Source organism: Pholcus phalangioides, unplaced genomic scaffold, assembly GCF_987345545.1.
Source record: "Pholcus phalangioides strain wild (caught in Gottingen) unplaced genomic scaffold, Ppha-v1.0 ptg000011l_1, whole genome shotgun sequence".
NCBI lineage: Eukaryota > Metazoa > Arthropoda > Arachnida > Araneae > Pholcidae > Pholcus > Pholcus phalangioides.
The window spans coordinates 47,075,286-47,095,000 of NW_028301604.1; the positions used below are offsets into that span (position 1 = coordinate 47,075,286).

Consider the following 19,715-nt stretch of genomic DNA (forward strand, 5'->3'; position numbering starts at 1 on the left):
TCAGGTATCATCACAAGAAAAAATCAATGAAATTTTTCAGGGTCCGGTGATATTGATGGCCACAATTCTTTTGAAATAAGGCGGTCATAAAAAAAATGTGTGCAGTAATCCGTGAACGTGCAGATTTTCGGTGCACCAAATTCTAACATTTGAACTAATCTGGATTTTTCATCTCCAGAACAACTCTAACACGACAGGGTTCAACTCCATTTCTTCAGTTTTTTGTTGTTGTTGTTTTTTTTTTGTTTTTTTCCCTTTAGTTCACGCATTCTATGCTGGCTCAGTAGAGATGGACGCCCACTTCGTCTGCAACTTCGTCCTGCGGTCTTCAACATTTCCAGTTTCTCGAAAATGAAACACCAATTGAAAGAATGCTGTCTTATTGCGCACAGAAACATTTTTTTAATTCACTTTTAAACGCCTCAATAATGGCTTCAAACAAATTAGTTGAAAAATATTGTTCAGCCATAAAAATGCTTTGCTTCTGGAAAAAAACCATTTTGATTATACAACAAAAAAGAGCCACGGAGACTATCAGTGCACATGGAAAATAAAAAAAAAGACTTTTCATCTCGAACAGTATAGTGCTGTTATGTATGAAAAACTTCACATTTACAATCAGTATAATTTGAGAAATTAATATTTTTATAACGGGTTGCGTTACTTTTTTTTTGGATCACCATTCCCATTGGCCCGATCGCTACCGATTGCCGGAATCGGAAATAACAAGAAATGTTTTTCGTATAGTGTAATATTTAGTAAAAGAACTTTGTAAATTTTTTATAACCATGTGATGTCGGTCCTTTATGATAAGTGGAATTTGAAAATGTTTGTTGTAAATTTTCATTTTCCAGGTCACGAGGTTAAATGAAATGTCAAATTGGTTAATTTTTATAGATTTTGACTTTTGGGAATGTGTAATTTAGTAAAAATTTCTGTAAATTTGTTACACCAAGGTTATATTGGTTCTTTAGGGCAAGAGGAAGTTTAAAATGTTTGGTATAAATTTTTAATTTCTCATTTTCCAGGTCACAAGGTAAAAAGAAATAAAAAAAATTGTTAATTTTTAAAGTTTTTGACAAAGTTTACTTTCTACCCAACCAATATTTTAAAAATTTTGATAACACAAGACATAATATTTTCCTGGAAGGCAGGCATATAAAAAGAGCTGTGAATGCTCATGCTGTTACACTGGAAGTTTTATTTGGCCTCTTGATGGAAGAATTCGGTGATATAACGGAAGAAAGTCTACACTTCAGGAAGCAGTGAAACAAGTTCAATGTTCGTTTCCAGTGCAAGATTCACAAATTATCCAATTTTCTCATAAAAATGTAATTAGTAAACTTGAAGATTGCGAATTCAGTAAGTATTTGGACGTCTTTTGCCAAATCAGATCTGAAAAGTCTCCAACTCTTAAATCCACCGAAATTAGCCGATCAAAAAATCATCATCCATCTCGAGCGTCTTATTTGTTTCAAAAACAGACCTGTACTGCAAAATAAACTTATAGGCAGCGAAGACAAAAATACAACGTATGATGGGCAAATGATAAATTTGAAAATACACCGAGATATGTATGTTTCAGCACTCACACACGGGTGCTGTTTTCAAGGTGAAAAACAAAGATGTTCTATATCAGCGGCTATCAACCGGTGCTCCGTGGAGTAAATGAATGAATATAGATCTGATAAAAAAATAAATTTAGAAAAAGATGTGCCTACGGGGCTCCGCCGTATAAATAATAAAGTAAAAGGAGCTCCGCGAGTAAAAAAGGTTGAGAACCGCTGTTCTATACCAGCCATAAACGTAGTCAGAAGGAGATATCGTTTGGGGGGGGGGATTTAGAGCTGAATTTTTACTGGAAATTAAGCATATACCGGCATGCGTATACCATATTTACTGTGAATGATGCATAATCAGTATGAGAGAGTTTGATAAATGTAAGAATTTTTCAAACTTACCGAGATGATTGTGATTATGCATAATTGCCTGTTATTATGCATAATTGCCCGTTACTGTGCATAGTTACCAAATTATCATATTTACCGCAACATGTACATATAAAAACAAGTATTATATAAATTAGTTATAATTATTAAGATGATGACTTAGATGAGCACAATGAACACTGGCTGTCACCACCGATTTCCCGATAGTATACATTTGACAATAATTGCCAATAATTTAATTTCCATAAAATGGACATAGGGCGAGCTACAAAGCCCTACTGACGGTTTTTCCCTAATATTTACATCAAACTCTTTCCACGGATCAGGATCCATTCTCATCGTTATCTCTAGGGCCGCAGCTGGGGGGGGGGGGCAGCAGATGGGTCAGATGCCCGGGTGGCAGACCAGAGGGGCGCAAATTTCACCCTTTAACCTCTCCTTCAACATTACAAGGGGGTGCCTTGTGGCGTTGAAGGAGAGCTTGCCCCTGCTGACCAAGCATCTGGTTCTGGCTCTGTTATCTCTTATCTACATTAATTATCTCAAGCTTTGTGTTTCATTTGAAGTCATTTTGAAACACCACCCAATTCCAGGAATTGCATTTTTAAGCCTTTCTCCCTATCACCGACTTCTTGTTGCGACAATTTTTTTTACCTAAAAATATATGCTATACACGCAGATTTATGATTCTGTTCACCAAAAGCTACGTAACTTCATCACTTCGTTAAACTTATGTAGACTTTTAACCCTTTAAGCGGCACAGCAGAAATCACTAAACCCTTTTAAAATTGCCATGATTTAGGCTTTCTTCCAATTTTCAGTAGGTGCAAATAAAGAGTTTTTGAGATAAGTGTTCCATTAAGAAATCAACTTCAATGCTAAATGCTAAAATTAGAGGGGGTTAAGGAGGCGAGACGTCTCGTCAATGCCGCTTAAAGGGTTAAGATTTTGATTAGCAGACTTTCACAGAACCTGGCTATCAGTTTCTTCTGTATAGAATCAGGAGATGGGGGCAACAGTTTTCCTTACTTTTAGTTACTTTATATGATTCAAAATGGCTTACCTTGCAAAATTTGCTGTTACCACTACAATGAGCTAAATCTGAGTGGTCCTTTGGAAAAAGACACGTGTCATTAATGGAAAACTTGTCTGATCGGAGATCCACTGAACACGTAAAGCACCTCACATCTAAAGTGAAATAAAAAAATTGAGTGTTATACATATTTTATTACTGATTCAAAATGTTAGTCGATAGAACCAGAAATTCCAGTTACAAAATTTTTCAAATGTGACGTGTGATTTCTTAAAATGATTAATGCGCGTTGGGCTGCTTTAAGGCGCCTTGAAAGGAGGGCAGACTTATCATCCTCCATCTTTGAACGAAAAACTGGTTAGTCACTCCAAGTGACGTCTAATCGTTACAAAAAGAGTGAGATAGGAAACAGCGATTGGCTATCCCAATAATACTAACGTCACACTTTTGCTCAAAGGTAGCAGATGAGTCAGTCTGGCGTTTGAAGGAGCTCTGCTCAGGGGCAGAGATTGACCTTTTGCTCTGCAAGATTGACCTTTCGGCTTGAAAAGGTTTGGGAGGGCACAAACTTTTTTTCTTCCCGAGAAATTTGGAGTTACCACCCTTCAAAAATCATTTTAAATATTATATTAACAGAAATTGGTTAAAATACAATATAAAAAATATTTCTTTTCGATATTTTTATTTTTTCACAGAAATTTAAAAAGAAATTCTCATTTTTGGTCGGCTTGTGGAGGGAGGGCGCGAGCCCCCTGTGTCTCTCCGTTATCATTACCGCCGGCACTTAAATTTCGCTTTGTTGTCCTTTGCACATTTTTATTCTGAAATGAAAGAACCCTTAAACGTACCTAATTCAGCATCAAAATCCTCGCTGTACTTACCATTCAATAGCTCCCAAAGGCTTAAACCATGAGAAACTCAAAATATTTGTGCTTTTAGATTTTGAATTTAGATGCTGTAATCTTACTTTCTCGTTTCCAAACAAAACTACAAAAATACATTAATTTAGAAGTGAAATTAAATTTCATTTTAAATATCGCACAATTTCACAAAAGTACAGGGCATCCATAATTAAAAGACCCTATTTTAAAGTAGAATACAGGCGAAAACAAGAGTCATCAGAAAATTGTGAAATTTTGTGGAGCACTTCATGAAGTGATGGGAATTTGTTTCAGGGGGAAAAATTAGTTGCGCATGTCACCACCAGAGGGCGTTTTATTAATAAATTACACATTTAAGTAAATGTTTAAAATTTCAACGATTGTTAAAAAACTTTACAATTGTTATTGCAACAAAACATGTTCCACATAATTTTCAGATTCCATGTGAAATCGCAAGATGGCATGTTCACAAATGACCGAAGTGCGTGTGTGGGAAATGTTTAGCACGTGGCGTGAAATGCTGCCTTTAAGATCAGGTAAAGTTCTTGGATTGTCACGACTTACCAGACGTTTCGAATGCCCTCAAAGCCAAATTCGCATGGATTAAGGTCCGGGGATCAGGGAGATTATAGATTAAGGAAGTGCCAGCTGATGACACGTTCTTCTGTAAAATGCGTTTGAAGAACATTCTTAACACACACTGCAATGTGTAGAGGAGCTCCGTCTTGCATAGAGATTGTGTCTGCAAGCCAGTGACGTGCTTGCAGAGAACAATTTCGTTCTGTAACTAATGCATATCGCTTCCCGGTGACAAACATGCCACTGGACCTGTAGAACGTAGCTCGTAGTAGAAGTAAGAACCGAGAATAAGTGATGCAGTAAATCCATACCATACCGTCACTTTTGGTGAATGCAACGGAACCTCTAAGATAGCGTGTGGATTTTCTGGTTCCCAAATTCGGCAGTTGTGAGTATTGACTGCACCATACAAGTGAAAATGCGCTTCATCTGTCCAGAGGATATTCCAAGGCCATTCTGAGTCGACCACAACGCGAGCTAGAAACTGCAGGAGTCGAGCGTCATAATCATGTAGAAGCAACCTCTGCACAAGGGAAAGTTTGTACGGAGGATATCCGCATGATCTTATGGACAGTTGAACGTGGCCTATTCAACGCCTGTTCTACATGCCTGACCCACACATACCACGAGAATTTGAAGCTCTGTCCTCTTCCACCTGAAGCGAAACCTCCTGTACTGCGTCTATAGAAAGAGATTTTCTTCCTCTTCCAGGACGAACAGCCAACGATCCTGTGGTTTCAAATTTCGTTATCATACTCCGAAGGTTTTAACATTTATTGGACGTTTTCGAATCCTCTTCCAAGTAGTTATTTCCGTAGAGTAGTTACTGCGAAATTGCTGTTTTGGGAAAACAATTAGACCAGGAAAGCGCGATCTGGTAAACTTATTGTCATTGTGAGCAGCAAACGCACTGAGAAATAAGATCTCCGCGAATGTTTCAAGATTTTATAACAGCTGCTGCGTGACATCACATAAATTTACATTTTTACAACAGGTATTCAAAGTGAAACGCCCTCTGGTGGTGACATGTACAACTAATTTTTCCCCGAAACAAATTTCTATCACTTCATGAAGTCCTCCCCGAAATTTCACACGTTTCTCATGTTTGGTTTCACCTGTAGGCTACTTTAAAATAGGGTCTTTTAATTATGAAATGTCTAATCCTAGGTTTCAGTGACAAACAAGGTTTTAAAAGTTGCTTTAAAAATTATAGAATAATGAAATACAATATCAGCCTTCGTCTTTAATGCATGGCTGTTTAATACAAACCTCGATACTTTCTCCGAAAAAACCAGAAAACTTAACAATAGAATTATAATATTCATTTAATCCGCTTGTACGCGTAGGAGGTGTTTCACACCCCACCCGAATATATATCGCGGATTTTCTAACTTTCCTATTTTTGAAATAACTCAGTGTACTGCTTCTAAGGTCATCTTATACTAGGGCAGAGATCTTCAGCCTTTTCCTACTCCCAAGCACTGCTTGTACCCATCGTCAAAAGAAGAGCACCCTAACGTCAAGTTTGGGATACGAATACATGAAATCAGAGTGATTTCAGTCCTTGAATGCAATTTGTACAAGGTGTTTGATTGTAAAGTTGATCAAATGCTCGCGTGCACGAAATTGGACACAAGCATCGAGCACTCTGGGTGCTTCAGGGAGCACTCTGGGTGCTCGCGAGTAGCGGGTTGAAGATGCCTGCACTAGGGGTGTTTAACACCCTCTTGAGCGTCTTGGTGCAACTTGACTTGCATAAAAACCTCTCTATTTCAGTTACAGAAATAAGGTCAAACGCTTACAAAAATGTTTGAAGACGTTTCTACGGATGAAAAATCAATAAATGAGTCAGATTGGTATAAGTTCTATGAGCTTCTGACGATTTTCTGATATTCTGAAAAAAAATCTTGCGAAGATGCCATGGATATTGCAGATGAAATGGGCGTTCCATATTCTGCTAAAATTTCGAATATATGGTCTACTTTAATATATTTTGCATTTCTCACCATCACTGCAATCAATGCAAGGGTGTTATTGTTATCTACGAAAGAACTCATAAATATATTCAAGAAAAGAAAGCTCTGTCATCATACAAAAAGGCCCTTGCCTAGGGATCTTCAACCCATGGCCCATCGTCGATATTTTGGTGGCCCACCAAAACATTTCGATCGATTGAGGCAATACCATTCAAAAATACGGTAAAACAAAGATTTCGGCAAAAAAAGTCACCCAGCTTCATATAGACTTATAACAAGGACAGGCTGATCAGTGTATAGTTTTTAACTTCTTAATAAGGCTTAAACGCAAAGGAAACCCGCATCCCATACACTTCTTCACCATAAATAACTTCGAGTACATCCCATCCTCCTTGAGTGGGAGAAAGCAGAAATGAACGGAATTTCCATGGTATCGTATTTCTCGGGTGCATGGTTGGCAAAGGAGCAGGTGGATATAAACATCTTGATTGGTTGGGAGAAGGATTTGTACAATATTGGTACAGTCGGGGCATGTCTTAGCCCAAGTGGCGCCCTGTGCAAAGCTTGAGATGGCTCCGTCCCGCCTTTATCTAGGGTGATGCGTCGGCAGGGGCAATTTATTGTTTATTGCTAGTCACTAATGTTCCCTAAAATATGGAACTGATTTATTTTCCCATATTATCTGATTCTTGGGAAGGGGAAGGTCTCTCCATCACCCCCTCCACAGGACCAGAACTGGAGGAGGGCAGAGGGAACAACTGCCCCGGCCGGCAAAATTTAGGGGTGGCAGTTTTGGGTGGGAACAAAGAACACCATTATAAAATTATCACATTTTAAAGTTGTTTTGGCAGTGAAATAAAGTTTGCCCGAGTGGCAAAAATCCTAGTTACGGCCCTGCCTTTTGGACTTGCACTGCACTTACCCTCCTCTTTTTTTCATAGTGACTAAATTAGAGAAGTAATAATTATTTGGATATTTTCTCCAAATTAGAGAAATTGGCTAAATTAGTAAAGTTACCTAAAGCTTTTTTATTCTCAGAGGTTTAATTCAATCAATCAATCAGCAACAACCATTTTCTATCCACTGCTGGATGAAGGTCTCCTCTAAATTTTCCCATTCTGCTCTGTCTGATGCTTTAGCCATCCAGTTGACTCCAGCCACTTTCCTGATCTCGTCAGTCCATGTTGCGTGGGGACGCCTTCTCGGACGTTTAACACCACGGGGGTACCAATCTGAAATACTTGTGGTCCATCTGTTGTCCTGTCTTCTTGCAATATGTCCAGCCCATTTCCATTTCAAAAGTTTAATTCTTTCCATGATATGTACCTTTGTGTGGTCCCAATGCCGTCTTAACGCATGGGCCCACCCGGGCACGGCCCGGGGGCCTCACGAGAAGAGGCGCCTCAGAAAAATTAGAAGTAGTTTATGCTCTTAAGACGGCCCTGTGTTGTCCCTTATCCAAGTGATTCATTTTCTGTCTCTCCTTGTGATGCCTTGCATACATCTTCCCATACTCCTTTGCGTTGTCTGTAGCCTTTGTATTGTCTTGCTTGTGAGTGTCCATGTTTCAGCTCCATAACTCAGTGCTGGTAGCACACACTGGTTAAACACTTTTCTTTTCGGATATATTGGCGGCGTGTGACTCTTCAGAATTACACACTTTTTGCCAAATTCCTCCATCCATTCCTGATCCTTCTGTTTATTTCATTAATGATTCCATTATCCATGGTAATTTCTTGTCCCAGGTATACTTAGCTTTCTACTTCTTCTATCTCTGTGTTGTTGAGCAAGATTGTCCTCTTCAACGCAAAAGGGTTGAACATAACTTTAGCCTTGTAGGGTTCGTTTTCAATGAATAATTGCCACACACAATCATAAGCACTCTCTGCCACTTTTATATATAATATTTGGTTTAATCATACTTTTTCACAATAAACATGATACTATTAACACGTCCTCCTCGCTTACAGCGAGCCTTTGAAATTACCTCCTGAGTCCACAGGAGCCACTCTCTAACTAACCCAAAACACACCAAGCTTCTTTCCTCTTCGTCGAGGGCCTTTCTCCCCCACCCACGCTTTCTAATCCCATCATGCTACTTCCCGATGGGGGAAAACCTTACATTACCCCCTTCCTAAGTGTGAAATATGCATAACATATTTTACAAGACAATCTGATTACATACATTGATACGGCTAATAGAAGCTAGGATATGATCAAATAACACGATTCTGATAGCAATGAATACATATTTACATAATTTGCAATAAAATGCCAGTAAACATTAATGTTCATTATTTCAGTTCACACAGTTCATTCTGTTCGTAAACGTGATATCACGTCTGCGCTTACGTTGTCCGTCCCTGGCGTGTCCGCTTCCAGGTGTTGTGATGATGGTCGGACAGTATGAGTTTTTGTTCTGCCCCTACTGACGGAGTAATAGAAGCTCTGTCTGAGACTTCGTTCTTTCCTCTCAACTGGCAAGCCTCACATGCACACACAAAATTCCTTCGTATCCTTGACAATCCCCTCCCAATAAAATGAGTACCAGATTCTGTCATTTGTTTCTTAGCACTCTTGTATATGCCCCTCAAAAGGAGTTTTACGGGCCCTTAGCAAAAAAACTTTTTTTTTCCTTTTGGTAAGACCAACCCCTTTGTTGAAGAGCACAGCCTGCCGTATCCTCACTTACCCTTCGCTGCTGACTCCCATTCGGCAACCAGAGGGTCGCTTCTTCGAAATTCTTCTTGTGGGGTGAGGGTGTGCTCTGTTTATGTTTTTTCCTCTCATCCACTCCATCTCTCCCACCCTGCTTTGCCTGCATTTCGTTGTTCGTCATATCCTTCTTGTTCACAGCTGCGATCTCTTGGGCCTTCACTTCTTCTTTGAGTAAGTTGATAATTTGTGGATATAATATGGCCTCCTCACTTATGTGGGGTGTAATAGCGCACAAGATAGCTCTGTGGTGGACTACACTTGTTTTGTCCGTTACGGGAATGGCCAGATTGATGTGTCTCAAACCTGCCAAAATAGGCTTTCCGAATGCAGGTTTCAAATATGTCTTTGCTTTAGACTCTGTCTTGTGACGAGGGACCAAATCTTCTCTTAAGACAGAAATTTGGCAACCTGAATCAATCAATGCATTCACAATTTTTCCCTCAATGCTAACTTTCATTCTCTTCAATGCGGTGATAGATTGGATATATCCGGAATCCTGTCTGATATCGTCACTGATACCGATTCCTGTTACTGAAAACGCTTCTGTATCTTGTGGTACACTTTCCGTTTCTATCTGGTTGACTCTAGTATCCAAATTACCTGCTCTTCTATTACTCATGCTGACTCTGTTCTTATTTTCAGGACAGTTTCTTTTTACATGGAATCTTGACGAACAAATGAAACAGCCTTCCTCTCGGAGTGGCTTCCGATCAGAATATTTCTTTCCATGGTCACGATCACGACAATATTTATTCTGTTGGTTTTCATTATATCTTTTGTCAGAAAACTTTGTCTCATTTCCTGAATATGAATCACTGTTATTCGTTGCACTCATGTAATTATCGACTTCTTTCGCAAGTTTGACTGCATCTAACCAACTGTCGGTTTCTTTCAACTGTATATGAGTTCTGATGTTTGGAGATAAGCTTTCTTTAATTTTATCAACGATGACCAATTGTTTCAGATCCTCAAACGTGCTAACTTCCCTCGACTTGAGGTACAAATCTACAGCCGTTTCCATCCTAACTGCATATTGACTACACGTTTCCTCTGCTTTCCTTTTCATCGTATCTAGATTCTTTTTATGTTCAATAGGAGTGATTTGAAATTCCTTCAAAATCATTTGTTTGATTCTGTTGTAATCATCAAAATCGGGTTCTGCCTGCCTCGTATTTATGCATACAGCCTTCCCCTTCAAGGTACATAGTATAATTTTCCCGTGGTATTCCTCCGGGACCTCATACAACTTGAACATAGTTTCTGCTTGATGAAAGAAAAAAGGCCAATCCTCTATGTTTTCCGTCACCTCTGGCATTACACCTTTCATTAAATTCAAATACCCAATAAAATCATTATTGCAACGTGTTCCAGGTTTCTCATTATGTTTTATTCTCTCTACCTCTAATTCGTGATTTCTTGCTTCTCGCTCTGTTCTTTAATCGATAATACTATTTAGTAATTCTTTCACAAATTCTGGTTCATAATGAGGGCTTTTCACAATTAGCTCTTTCAAATCCACAACCTTTGCGTCTTTGGGGACTTCCACCCGTAACTCGTCTGCTAAAACCAGCAGGTCCTCTTTTCGTCCCCTGGCAAAGACGGCCATTTTTAATTTTTTTTTCTTTTTGAAATCAGTATCGAATGATATTACGGTACGAAAATAGTTCGGTTTCGCCTAACAAACAAAAAAAAAATGTGACCGCTCACCTCAGTATAGGCGAAAGTCTTGATGCTCGTTCGTTTCTGCCGATGGTCGAGCTTTCACATAAATATTCCGATGTCTTGAGACACTGGTGACCACCCAATGTGTGATCAGCTACGCCAAGTGATCAGTCCTGATCCTTCTATTTTGTCAACCGCTTAACGATGATTTATTCCTGCGATCACCTTCGCACAAAATAGTCAGTTTCCATTCAGTATAGTTCTACTGACCGCACTGCTGACACCACTATGCAGGGTTCGTTTTCAATGAATAATTGCCACACACAATCATAAGCACTCTCTGCCACTTTTATATATAATATTTGGTTTAATCATACTTTTTCACAATAAACATGATACTATTAACACGTCCTCCTCGCTTACAGCGAGCCTTTGAAATTACATCCTGAGTCCACAGGAGCCACTCTCTAACTAACCCAAAACACACCAAGCTTCTTTCCTCTTCGTCGATGGCCTTTCTCCCCCACCCACGCTTTCTAATCCCATCATGCTACTTCCCGATGGGGGAAAACCTTACAAGCCTTTTGCAGATTCATTTTCAAGCCCACCTGAATACTTGCCTTCGGCAATTCTTGTATTATTTTTTCTAGTTGGTCTGGATTACTGCTGATAACAACACTGTCGTCTGCAAAACGCAAATGGTTGAGAAATTCTCCATTTATTTTAATTCCTTCCTTATCCCAATCCAGTTTTCTGAATACTTTTTCTAAAACAGCGGTAAAGAGTTTTGGTGAGATAGTATCACCCTGCTTGACTCCTTTTTCGAGTTTAATTTTTGCTTTTCCTTTGTCCAGACGAATCGTTGCAGTTGCTTTGTCATATATTTTCTTGACGATATTGATGTAAGTCTTCTTTACCCCAATTACATTTAGAGCTTTAACAACAGCAGATGTGAAAACAGAGTCAAACGCTTTCTCAAAATCAATGAAGGTCATACACAATGGCAATTCGTATTCCTTGTGTCTCTCTATAAGTTCCCTGGTTGTTTGGATGTGATCCATTGTACTGAATCCACTTCGGAATCCTGCTTGTTCTTTTGGTAGGGCTTCGTCCAATTTGGATTCAAGCCTATATGTCAGCACTTTGGTGAAGATTTTATAAATTACTGATAGGAGACTGATTGGTCGATAGTTCTTGATATCCTCTTTTTCACCCTTTTTGTAAAGAATAACCATCATTGCGTTATTCCAATCTTCATTCTCATCCGATTTTGTGAGACAATTTGTGAACAAAGCAGCGAGCATACTGGCAAATTCTTATCCTGCTTCTTTAATAATGTCTAATGAAATCCCATCTTCACTTGGGCATTTCCCTTTTTTCATACATCTTATAGCCTTGTAGAATTCCTCTTTCAGCACAGGTGCTACTTGTACAAATTTGGCTCCATTTTCTTTTCTTTCTGCTCACTTTCCTTTGTTCCGATCCAGTTCTTTATGTTTGTATAGAGTATTATAAAATTCCTCAACGGTAAATGATTTCATTTCCATCTTTTGTGTGATGGTTCCATCTTTCCTTTTTAGTACAAAAATTTCCTTTCTCCCAACACAGTTTTCGTTTTGCTGATTTTAAGCTCGTATTATCTTCCAATGCTTTCTTTACAATGTCACAATTAAACTTACTGACATCTTCTGTAATCCGCTTTCTTACTGTCTTGCAAAGTTCTGAATATTCCACTTTTGATTTAGGGTCATTCTTCTTAATCTGAAATTCTCTCCGGTCTTTCATAAGTTTCTTTGTTTCTTCTGTTATTTTCTTGACCGGTTTGATTTCTTTTTTTCCAGCGACTTGTTTTGCTACTTCTTTTAGGGTAGTGGTTGAAGTTTTGTTCATCGTGGTGACATCTTGTTCATCCTCAGTGGTGTTATACAACAAATCAAATCGGTTCTTCAGCTCTAACTGGAATTTATATCGATGTTCTTGAAGCTTTACCATATTTCGATGACAGTTTTCCTATTTTTAATAAGTTTCGCTCTTTCCATTCTAGTGTTAAGCCTTATTCTGCATCTAACCAGTCGGTGATCACTTCCTGTATTGAATTTGTTGAGAACACTGCAGTCTTGGATAATATGCTTCTTATTATATAGGATGTGGTCGATCTCACTAGTTGTTCCAGTTGGGCTTCTCCAGGCCCACTTTCTTTGGGGCTTCTTAAAAAATGAATTCATTATGCATAACTTTTCGCTCTCTGCAAATTCGATGAGTCAGTTTCCAATGTCGTTTCGTACACCGTAACCATGACTTCGAACTGAACTTTCGCCATTTCTTCTCTCTCCAGTAACCTTTTAATTGCTTCATTATGAGGACTTGAAGGAATCGACTAGGAGTAGAAGCTTGAAGTCCAATCCGCACCTTTTCGTGGTGCAGCCTGTTAGTAACCATGTTTAACACGTGGTGAACGGACGCGGATTGGCTTCCTCCAACCCGCACAGGCCAAAGTGGAGGATTACGGCCAAAAGCCCTCTAAAAAGAAAAAAAGGGTTTAATTAGTTGCAATCATTTTGCAAATTTGTTTTTAACAAACAATTTTTCAAATATTTCTTCAGGGGTACGTAAGTATGAAAATCAAGATTTTTTTCCACAAAAACGTGTTAAGCACCACCATCCCCATTTCCTTAAATTTTCATTATTAATGGATCAATTTTTCTCATGGTAATGAGGTCCGTACTCAAAAAAAAAAAAAAGAGTTCCATCGATGGTCGTACAAAGCTGAGCTGATTTGTAACTGTTAACTATTCTACATCTCTCCTTCTAATGGCAATAAAAGACCACCCAATCTGCTCTTGAAAAATTCTGTATTTCAGATGTTCTCTTCACAAGAGTTTCCATTTCCTAAAACACGATCATAATTTCCCCAGTTCTCATCCTTTTTTGGTTCGCTGTGCACTTTGTGCCAGACGCCTCTGTCCAGCAGGCCAAGCTAGTCGCTAGATTAGGCAGTGCCGAAAGAGCCAGATTGTAGGACCGGGGAGGGGGGTAAAGGAAAAGGTATCAACTCTCTCTGTAAAAAAAAAATAATGGGTAAAATAAATAATTTTTTTTTTTTTGCAAAGGAAACACACTTCCAGCAACAACAATCACTTTTGACTTCCGGCGTTCGTGCCTTTATATGAGAAAACTATGAAAATGTTTTGCGTTGAGTCACAACATAAGCCTACCTAACCCAGTGGCGGATCCAATGGGGGGGGGCGATCACTCCCCCCCCCCAAGAGCTTTCAAACAATAGGTGATGGGGCGATAAAAGGGGAGCCCTATGACTGGTTTCTAGCTACTCTTTTCGGAAAATCAAGTGACGTCACCCGATTCATCACGTGACCATCTCCCGTTGAAATAAAATAAAATTACTGTTTTTTGATAAATTTTTTTTGCATAGTTTTAATTCACAAAACTATCATTTTTTCTGAGTAGGTTCCACAAATACTGCTGATTATCAAAATATCTTTTTTCAATTTCTTAAAAGTTGTTTTGTTTTTAAAGATTTTTTTCGACCCACATTGTGCTGGCATTGATACAAAACAATATTTAAAAAAAACATATGCATGTTTATTATTCATATTTTGCATGTGCAAAATGAAGCAATGTGAAATTGTGTATGAAGAACAGGAGAATATAACCATTTGCAAAAATGTATACATGAAGGTACGCAAAAAATACATTAAACAGGCAAAAATCAAGAGGGTACGCGGCCTGATCAGAGAGAGTTGTGCGCGGTTCTGGCATTGATTAAAAACAGTATTAAAAACGTATGCGAAGTAGAAAATTAATACATGTGCAAAAGGGTTGTATAAACATTTGCAAAAATATATATTCAAGAGTATAGTGTATATCCAATTTGTGATATTGTATGCACAGTATAAGCACGTACGAACAAACAAGTAATAACATCACAAAAAATTTTAACAAATACAACTACATTTTCCCTGTGAGTAGAATTGCTAGATTCGGTATGGTCTATTTCATAATTTGTTGCATTTCACAAAAACGTAAATAAAATTTGATCAGACATTATTTATACCTAACGGTTTAATGTATAAATTATGATATATTAGAGAATTCTCTCAAAAAGATACACCTCGGAAAAACTTCGTGGCAAACTCTCTTCTCGCACAAGTTTCTAAACAAAGAGGTTTTTGTATCTCGTCTGTCCTTCATCTTGAAAAATTCCCCTGAAATTCCCCATCTTTTTCCATTTTTTTGGTCATTTTCTCACATTTCGGGGGCCCCGCTACGCCCTTGTCTCGGATCAAAAGAAGCAATCCCGGTTGAATTAAGTGCAATGAGTGTCATATTATTAATTGTTTCCTCTTTTATTGACGCCCTTTTGTCACTTACAATTAAATTATGGTGGGATATTCTCTCTGTTTGCATACTGTGGGGTGCCAAAGTAAAAATCGCCCCAAAAACTTTCTAAAACTAATGAAAATAAAACTAATACTAAAACTATGAAAGTTTTAGTTTCTTTTCAAGTTTGTAGAAGTTTAGTGTTGTAGAAAGGGTTGCCCCGATATCGCTGCCTTCAGGTAGGTGGTTTTCCAGAACGATCGACAATTGGCCTCTCAAATTGCAGCACTCATCAACATATTGACCAACTTCTTCAGAATATAGGTCTTGAACAAACGAAACACACTGTCTTCTATAAACTTTTCAATAGATTTACTTTTTAGAAATGTATTTATCCTTCGAATAACATTTTCTTGTTCCAAATCCAGTCATTCCGAAAGAAAATTTTCTGATGAATGGATGATTTCCGTTTATATTGCGGAAAAATCTCGGGTGGTGTCTCCACACCCTCGTCCTGGGGCCGGACGAGGGTCTCTCATTTCATTCTCATCATTTTTTGGCTTTTTCACGCAATAAATAAATTATAGAAGGGCCCGTGAAAAGTTTTACCAGGGGCCCTGATCTAGGATGTGGAGGCCATGACAACAACTACCTGTCGTCCGGGACAGGTTATTATAACAATATACAATTCTTTTGCATTGATTTTTTTTAATGATCCTAGACATGAATATATGAAGTATCGATTTGTTTTATTCATGGCAAAATCCTATTTTATCAGGACTTTTTTACTCTAGTTTTTCCTGCTATGGCAAAAACTTACCAACCCTAAAAATGATTGTTAAACCAAAATTTGAGTTCAAACTGTCATTTTTATAGTAAATAGAAAAATAAATGCATAACAATGCCTTGGATGCATACATGGGGAAAATAATCTATTTTTGCTGACAGTTTTTACCGAAGTTTTTCCATCTATGGCAAAAACTTGCCAACCCTGATACAGTGAAATTTTGATATAATGATGCTCTGTGGATCAAGAAAAAAATATTGTTGTAGAGGGATTTATTGTTATATCGGGTATCGTTACAATGAGGTTTCACCGTATAGTAATACTCAGACTCACACTACCCCTAGTTGCAGTTTCAGAGTTATACGGTTTTCAGCGAAAAATGTTCATTTCTGAAATTCAAAAATAATCACTGGATTATTGCTGAAATAGTGCAAATCATTAAAAGATAATCAAATGATCTTCATCGAAAACAACTAGAAACCGGACTTAAGCAACCAGAATTAATTTTAATTATTATTTAGATGGCTATGCGTCCAGTGGCAGATTAAAGTCGGCCGAGGCCCCAGGCGCCAAAGAAAATATTGGGCCCCCTTAAATTACAAAAAGTGTGAAGTTTGGGTTTTTCGGGGTGTTTTAGAAGTCGGGGTCCAGTGCGTTGGCCGTAAAATCCGCCTCTGCATACGTCTCGTATTTCCCGGAACATTCCTGTATTATCATGTGATTTAATAATAGGCTACTGATACACAGGAAATTTTTTGAAAAGGACTACACAAACAACTAGCAACTAGATGGGTTTTTTTCCCATCCAAATGGCCAAGAAAAAGGCCATATCTAGTTGGGAAATTACTAAGTTGTCAACACTGTTCTAGCTTGAGCTGGCACTAAAAAAACACATCAAACACTTAAACTTTAGAATGAAAAATAAAAGCAAGAAAATATTTTACCTTTTTTCCGATGTTAAAATGTAGATGTTGATTTCTATCCTTTTTCAAAGATAAGACAACAATACAAAAAGCACACAACAACAGATGTAAAATTTCAAAAAATATCTGAACAAAAAGTAATTTTGCACGAGTCCGCATTTGCGAATAATAAATTCTCAACCTGAAAAATTCCCGGTTATAATCATTTCAAATTTCATCTTACGTAACACAGATCCTCCTAAAAAGGCGTTGACATGGTCTTGATTGGTATTCTTTTATGGTTTGTTATTACTGTATGGCCCCGCTTGAGCGTGACCATTGGCTAGCTTCATCACAGAGATACTGTCACCAACACATTCCCCCAAAGACAGACGCCATGTCATTCTCCCCCTGGTGTATTGACAGTTCCGCACGGTGCATTTCCGCGCATGGGGAATTTGGGGACGGTTCCGCACAGCCCATTCCCGCACTTTCGAAAACAAAGGTCCTTCTTGTCTTTTTTTTTCTGTTTTTATTCCTGTCTTCTCCCTACCATAAATGGCCTGAAGTTATAAGGGGGTTGTATCCTCATGAAATTGTGCCACTGAAATAATCTTTGACTCGTGCTTTTTCAACTAATTTCTCATAATTTAAATAAATAAATAAATATATATATATATATATATATATATATATATATATATATATATATATATATATATATATATAAATTTTACACAACCTTTTTTTTTTTTACACAACCTTTTTACCACAATTTATACAACCTTTATTAGGTGAATACATCATCATTGTATATGTTAAAATATATATTCACTTTATTTTTTACCGTAGATCAGAACAACAGAAGAACTCCAAATCACAACGTTTCCTTCTAAGGCTTGCACAGTAGGAGCAGTAAAATCTTACCTTTTTTCCTACGCAATGTACTACATGAAATTGATTCTTCAATAAATTCTTCAATACGCAAAAGGGCGTAGGTGAATAATCCCCCCCCCCTGTTCACTATATAATCCCCCCCTTTCCCGTTCGAAGAGCCTTTATTCGCTTACCGCAATATCCATAGCATGTTTTCAAATTTGACACATGGACACATTTCTCTTCAAATCGAGATGAGTTCTATTTGAACCTCTGAAACTGAAAATTTCACTGATATTTTAGGGGTTTTGATTTGTTTGCAAAATTTTTACAATAGACTCCGGCGGTGCGCTAGTCCAGCCGGTCCAGTAATCCGGCGTTTTTACGAGTGGTTTCTTCGTGCACAGATGAGGAAATCATGTCACTGCATGTCTTTGTAAAGAATTTTATATTATTTAAATGGATTTTTTCAATTAACTTTCGGTATTCGGGTGATTTCGGTAATCCGGCACACTCCGGTTTGATATGTGTCGGATTAGCAAGAGTACTGTATTTCAATCCACAATATACAGTATATATCTGCAAAAGTTCGAAATATATCCATTAACGAAACTTGAAAGGTTCGATAGTCGAAGACGTTGCCGCGTCACAAAGGATCGAGAACTCTTGAGCACCATGACACTCGCGTGCAAAAGATTGTAGATGGCTGCTGTACAGACAGTGTCGCACGCTTGTCACCATCACGTTTGTTGTAGATTTATAGTATTCGCTAGTGACAAAGGCCGAAATGGTCTTTAAAGCTTCAAGAACTTTTTCGCAGATGGGACTTTTAAAAATTGTTGTAAGCAGTTTTATCAGTTGTATACGATTCATGCAGACATGAGTAGGAATGATGAAGAAGTTACAATAGTTCCTATAGTTTTTGCTTTGCTTGAAAAAAAAAAACCCGGAGGATTCTTATGCAAAGCTATTTACTGTTTTAAAAGAAGCCAGATGGAATCCTCAGTCAGTGACTGTAGATTTTGAAATTGCATCAATTAAGGCTCTAGAAAGACTCTTCCCACTAACCAAAATTTCCGGATGCAATTCCCATTTCAACCAATGTCTATGGCGGCACGTACAGTCCTTAGGGCTCGTAAATTATTACAAGAGCAATGATGAAGTAAGATCACATGTGCGTATGTGTGCAGCATTAGCACATCTACCATTGGAAGATGTAGATAACGGGTGCCTATCCATCCAGGAAAACTCTCCTACAAACCCGAAATTGCAAGAATTTTATGATTACTTTGTAAAAGAGTGGTTCGAAAATTTGGTGTTGAAAACAATATTTGGAATTGCAATAAAAGAAAACACAGAACAAACAACGCCTTAGAAGGATGGCATAAGAGATTCAATTCCATTATGAGTAAACCAAATCCAAAGATCAGAATGATGATTCTGGGTATGAAAGAGGAATCTAAATACAGTGACTTCTACATGAGTCGAGCAAAAGTGGATTTAGAGGGCAAAAAAGATGCGCAAGGTACGCTAAACTGGACAGACGTATTTCATCACATTCTGCTTAATTATGCAAGCACGAAAGATATCAAAAAATGTTTGGAGTCTCTAGCTTATATTGCAAAATTGGAGTAAACTTTTGCAACAGAAGTTTAGTATGTATTTTAACATGTATAACCGGGAAATAAAAAAAATATTCAAAGAAAAAATGATCGCAATACTTCATAGCTAATTAGATTTTATTAACCATGTTTCTCTTTTTCACCCGAAATATTCTTCATGCTTTTTCATTATAGCACAGAATTATTTTTGAATTAATAAATGAAATTTATTGTATATATAATTTTTTTTTCCTGATTATAAAATATAAAATAATTATAAAAATAGAAATTACTTTTATTTCTATAATAAAAAAACACAATATTTATATATATTGTGTTTTTTTTTCCTCTTTCTTTCTTAATATACTATATTTTCTCCATAAAAAAAATATTTTGCAGGCAAATTCACGCGC

At 37.7% G+C, this 19,715-nt stretch overlaps 1 protein-coding gene across 1 annotated transcript in view; it reads right to left on the reverse strand.

The window, feature by feature from the left end:
- LOC149080493 (uncharacterized) overlaps positions 1–19,715 on the reverse strand; it is an 88,859-nt gene that overhangs the window by 22,429 nt on the left and 46,715 nt on the right. The window contains exon 2 of the mRNA XM_089238661.1: positions 3,013–3,137. Within this exon, the coding sequence (XP_089094787.1) occupies positions 3,013–3,137 (125 nt within the window). The remainder of the gene's footprint in view (positions 1–3,012; positions 3,138–19,715) is intronic.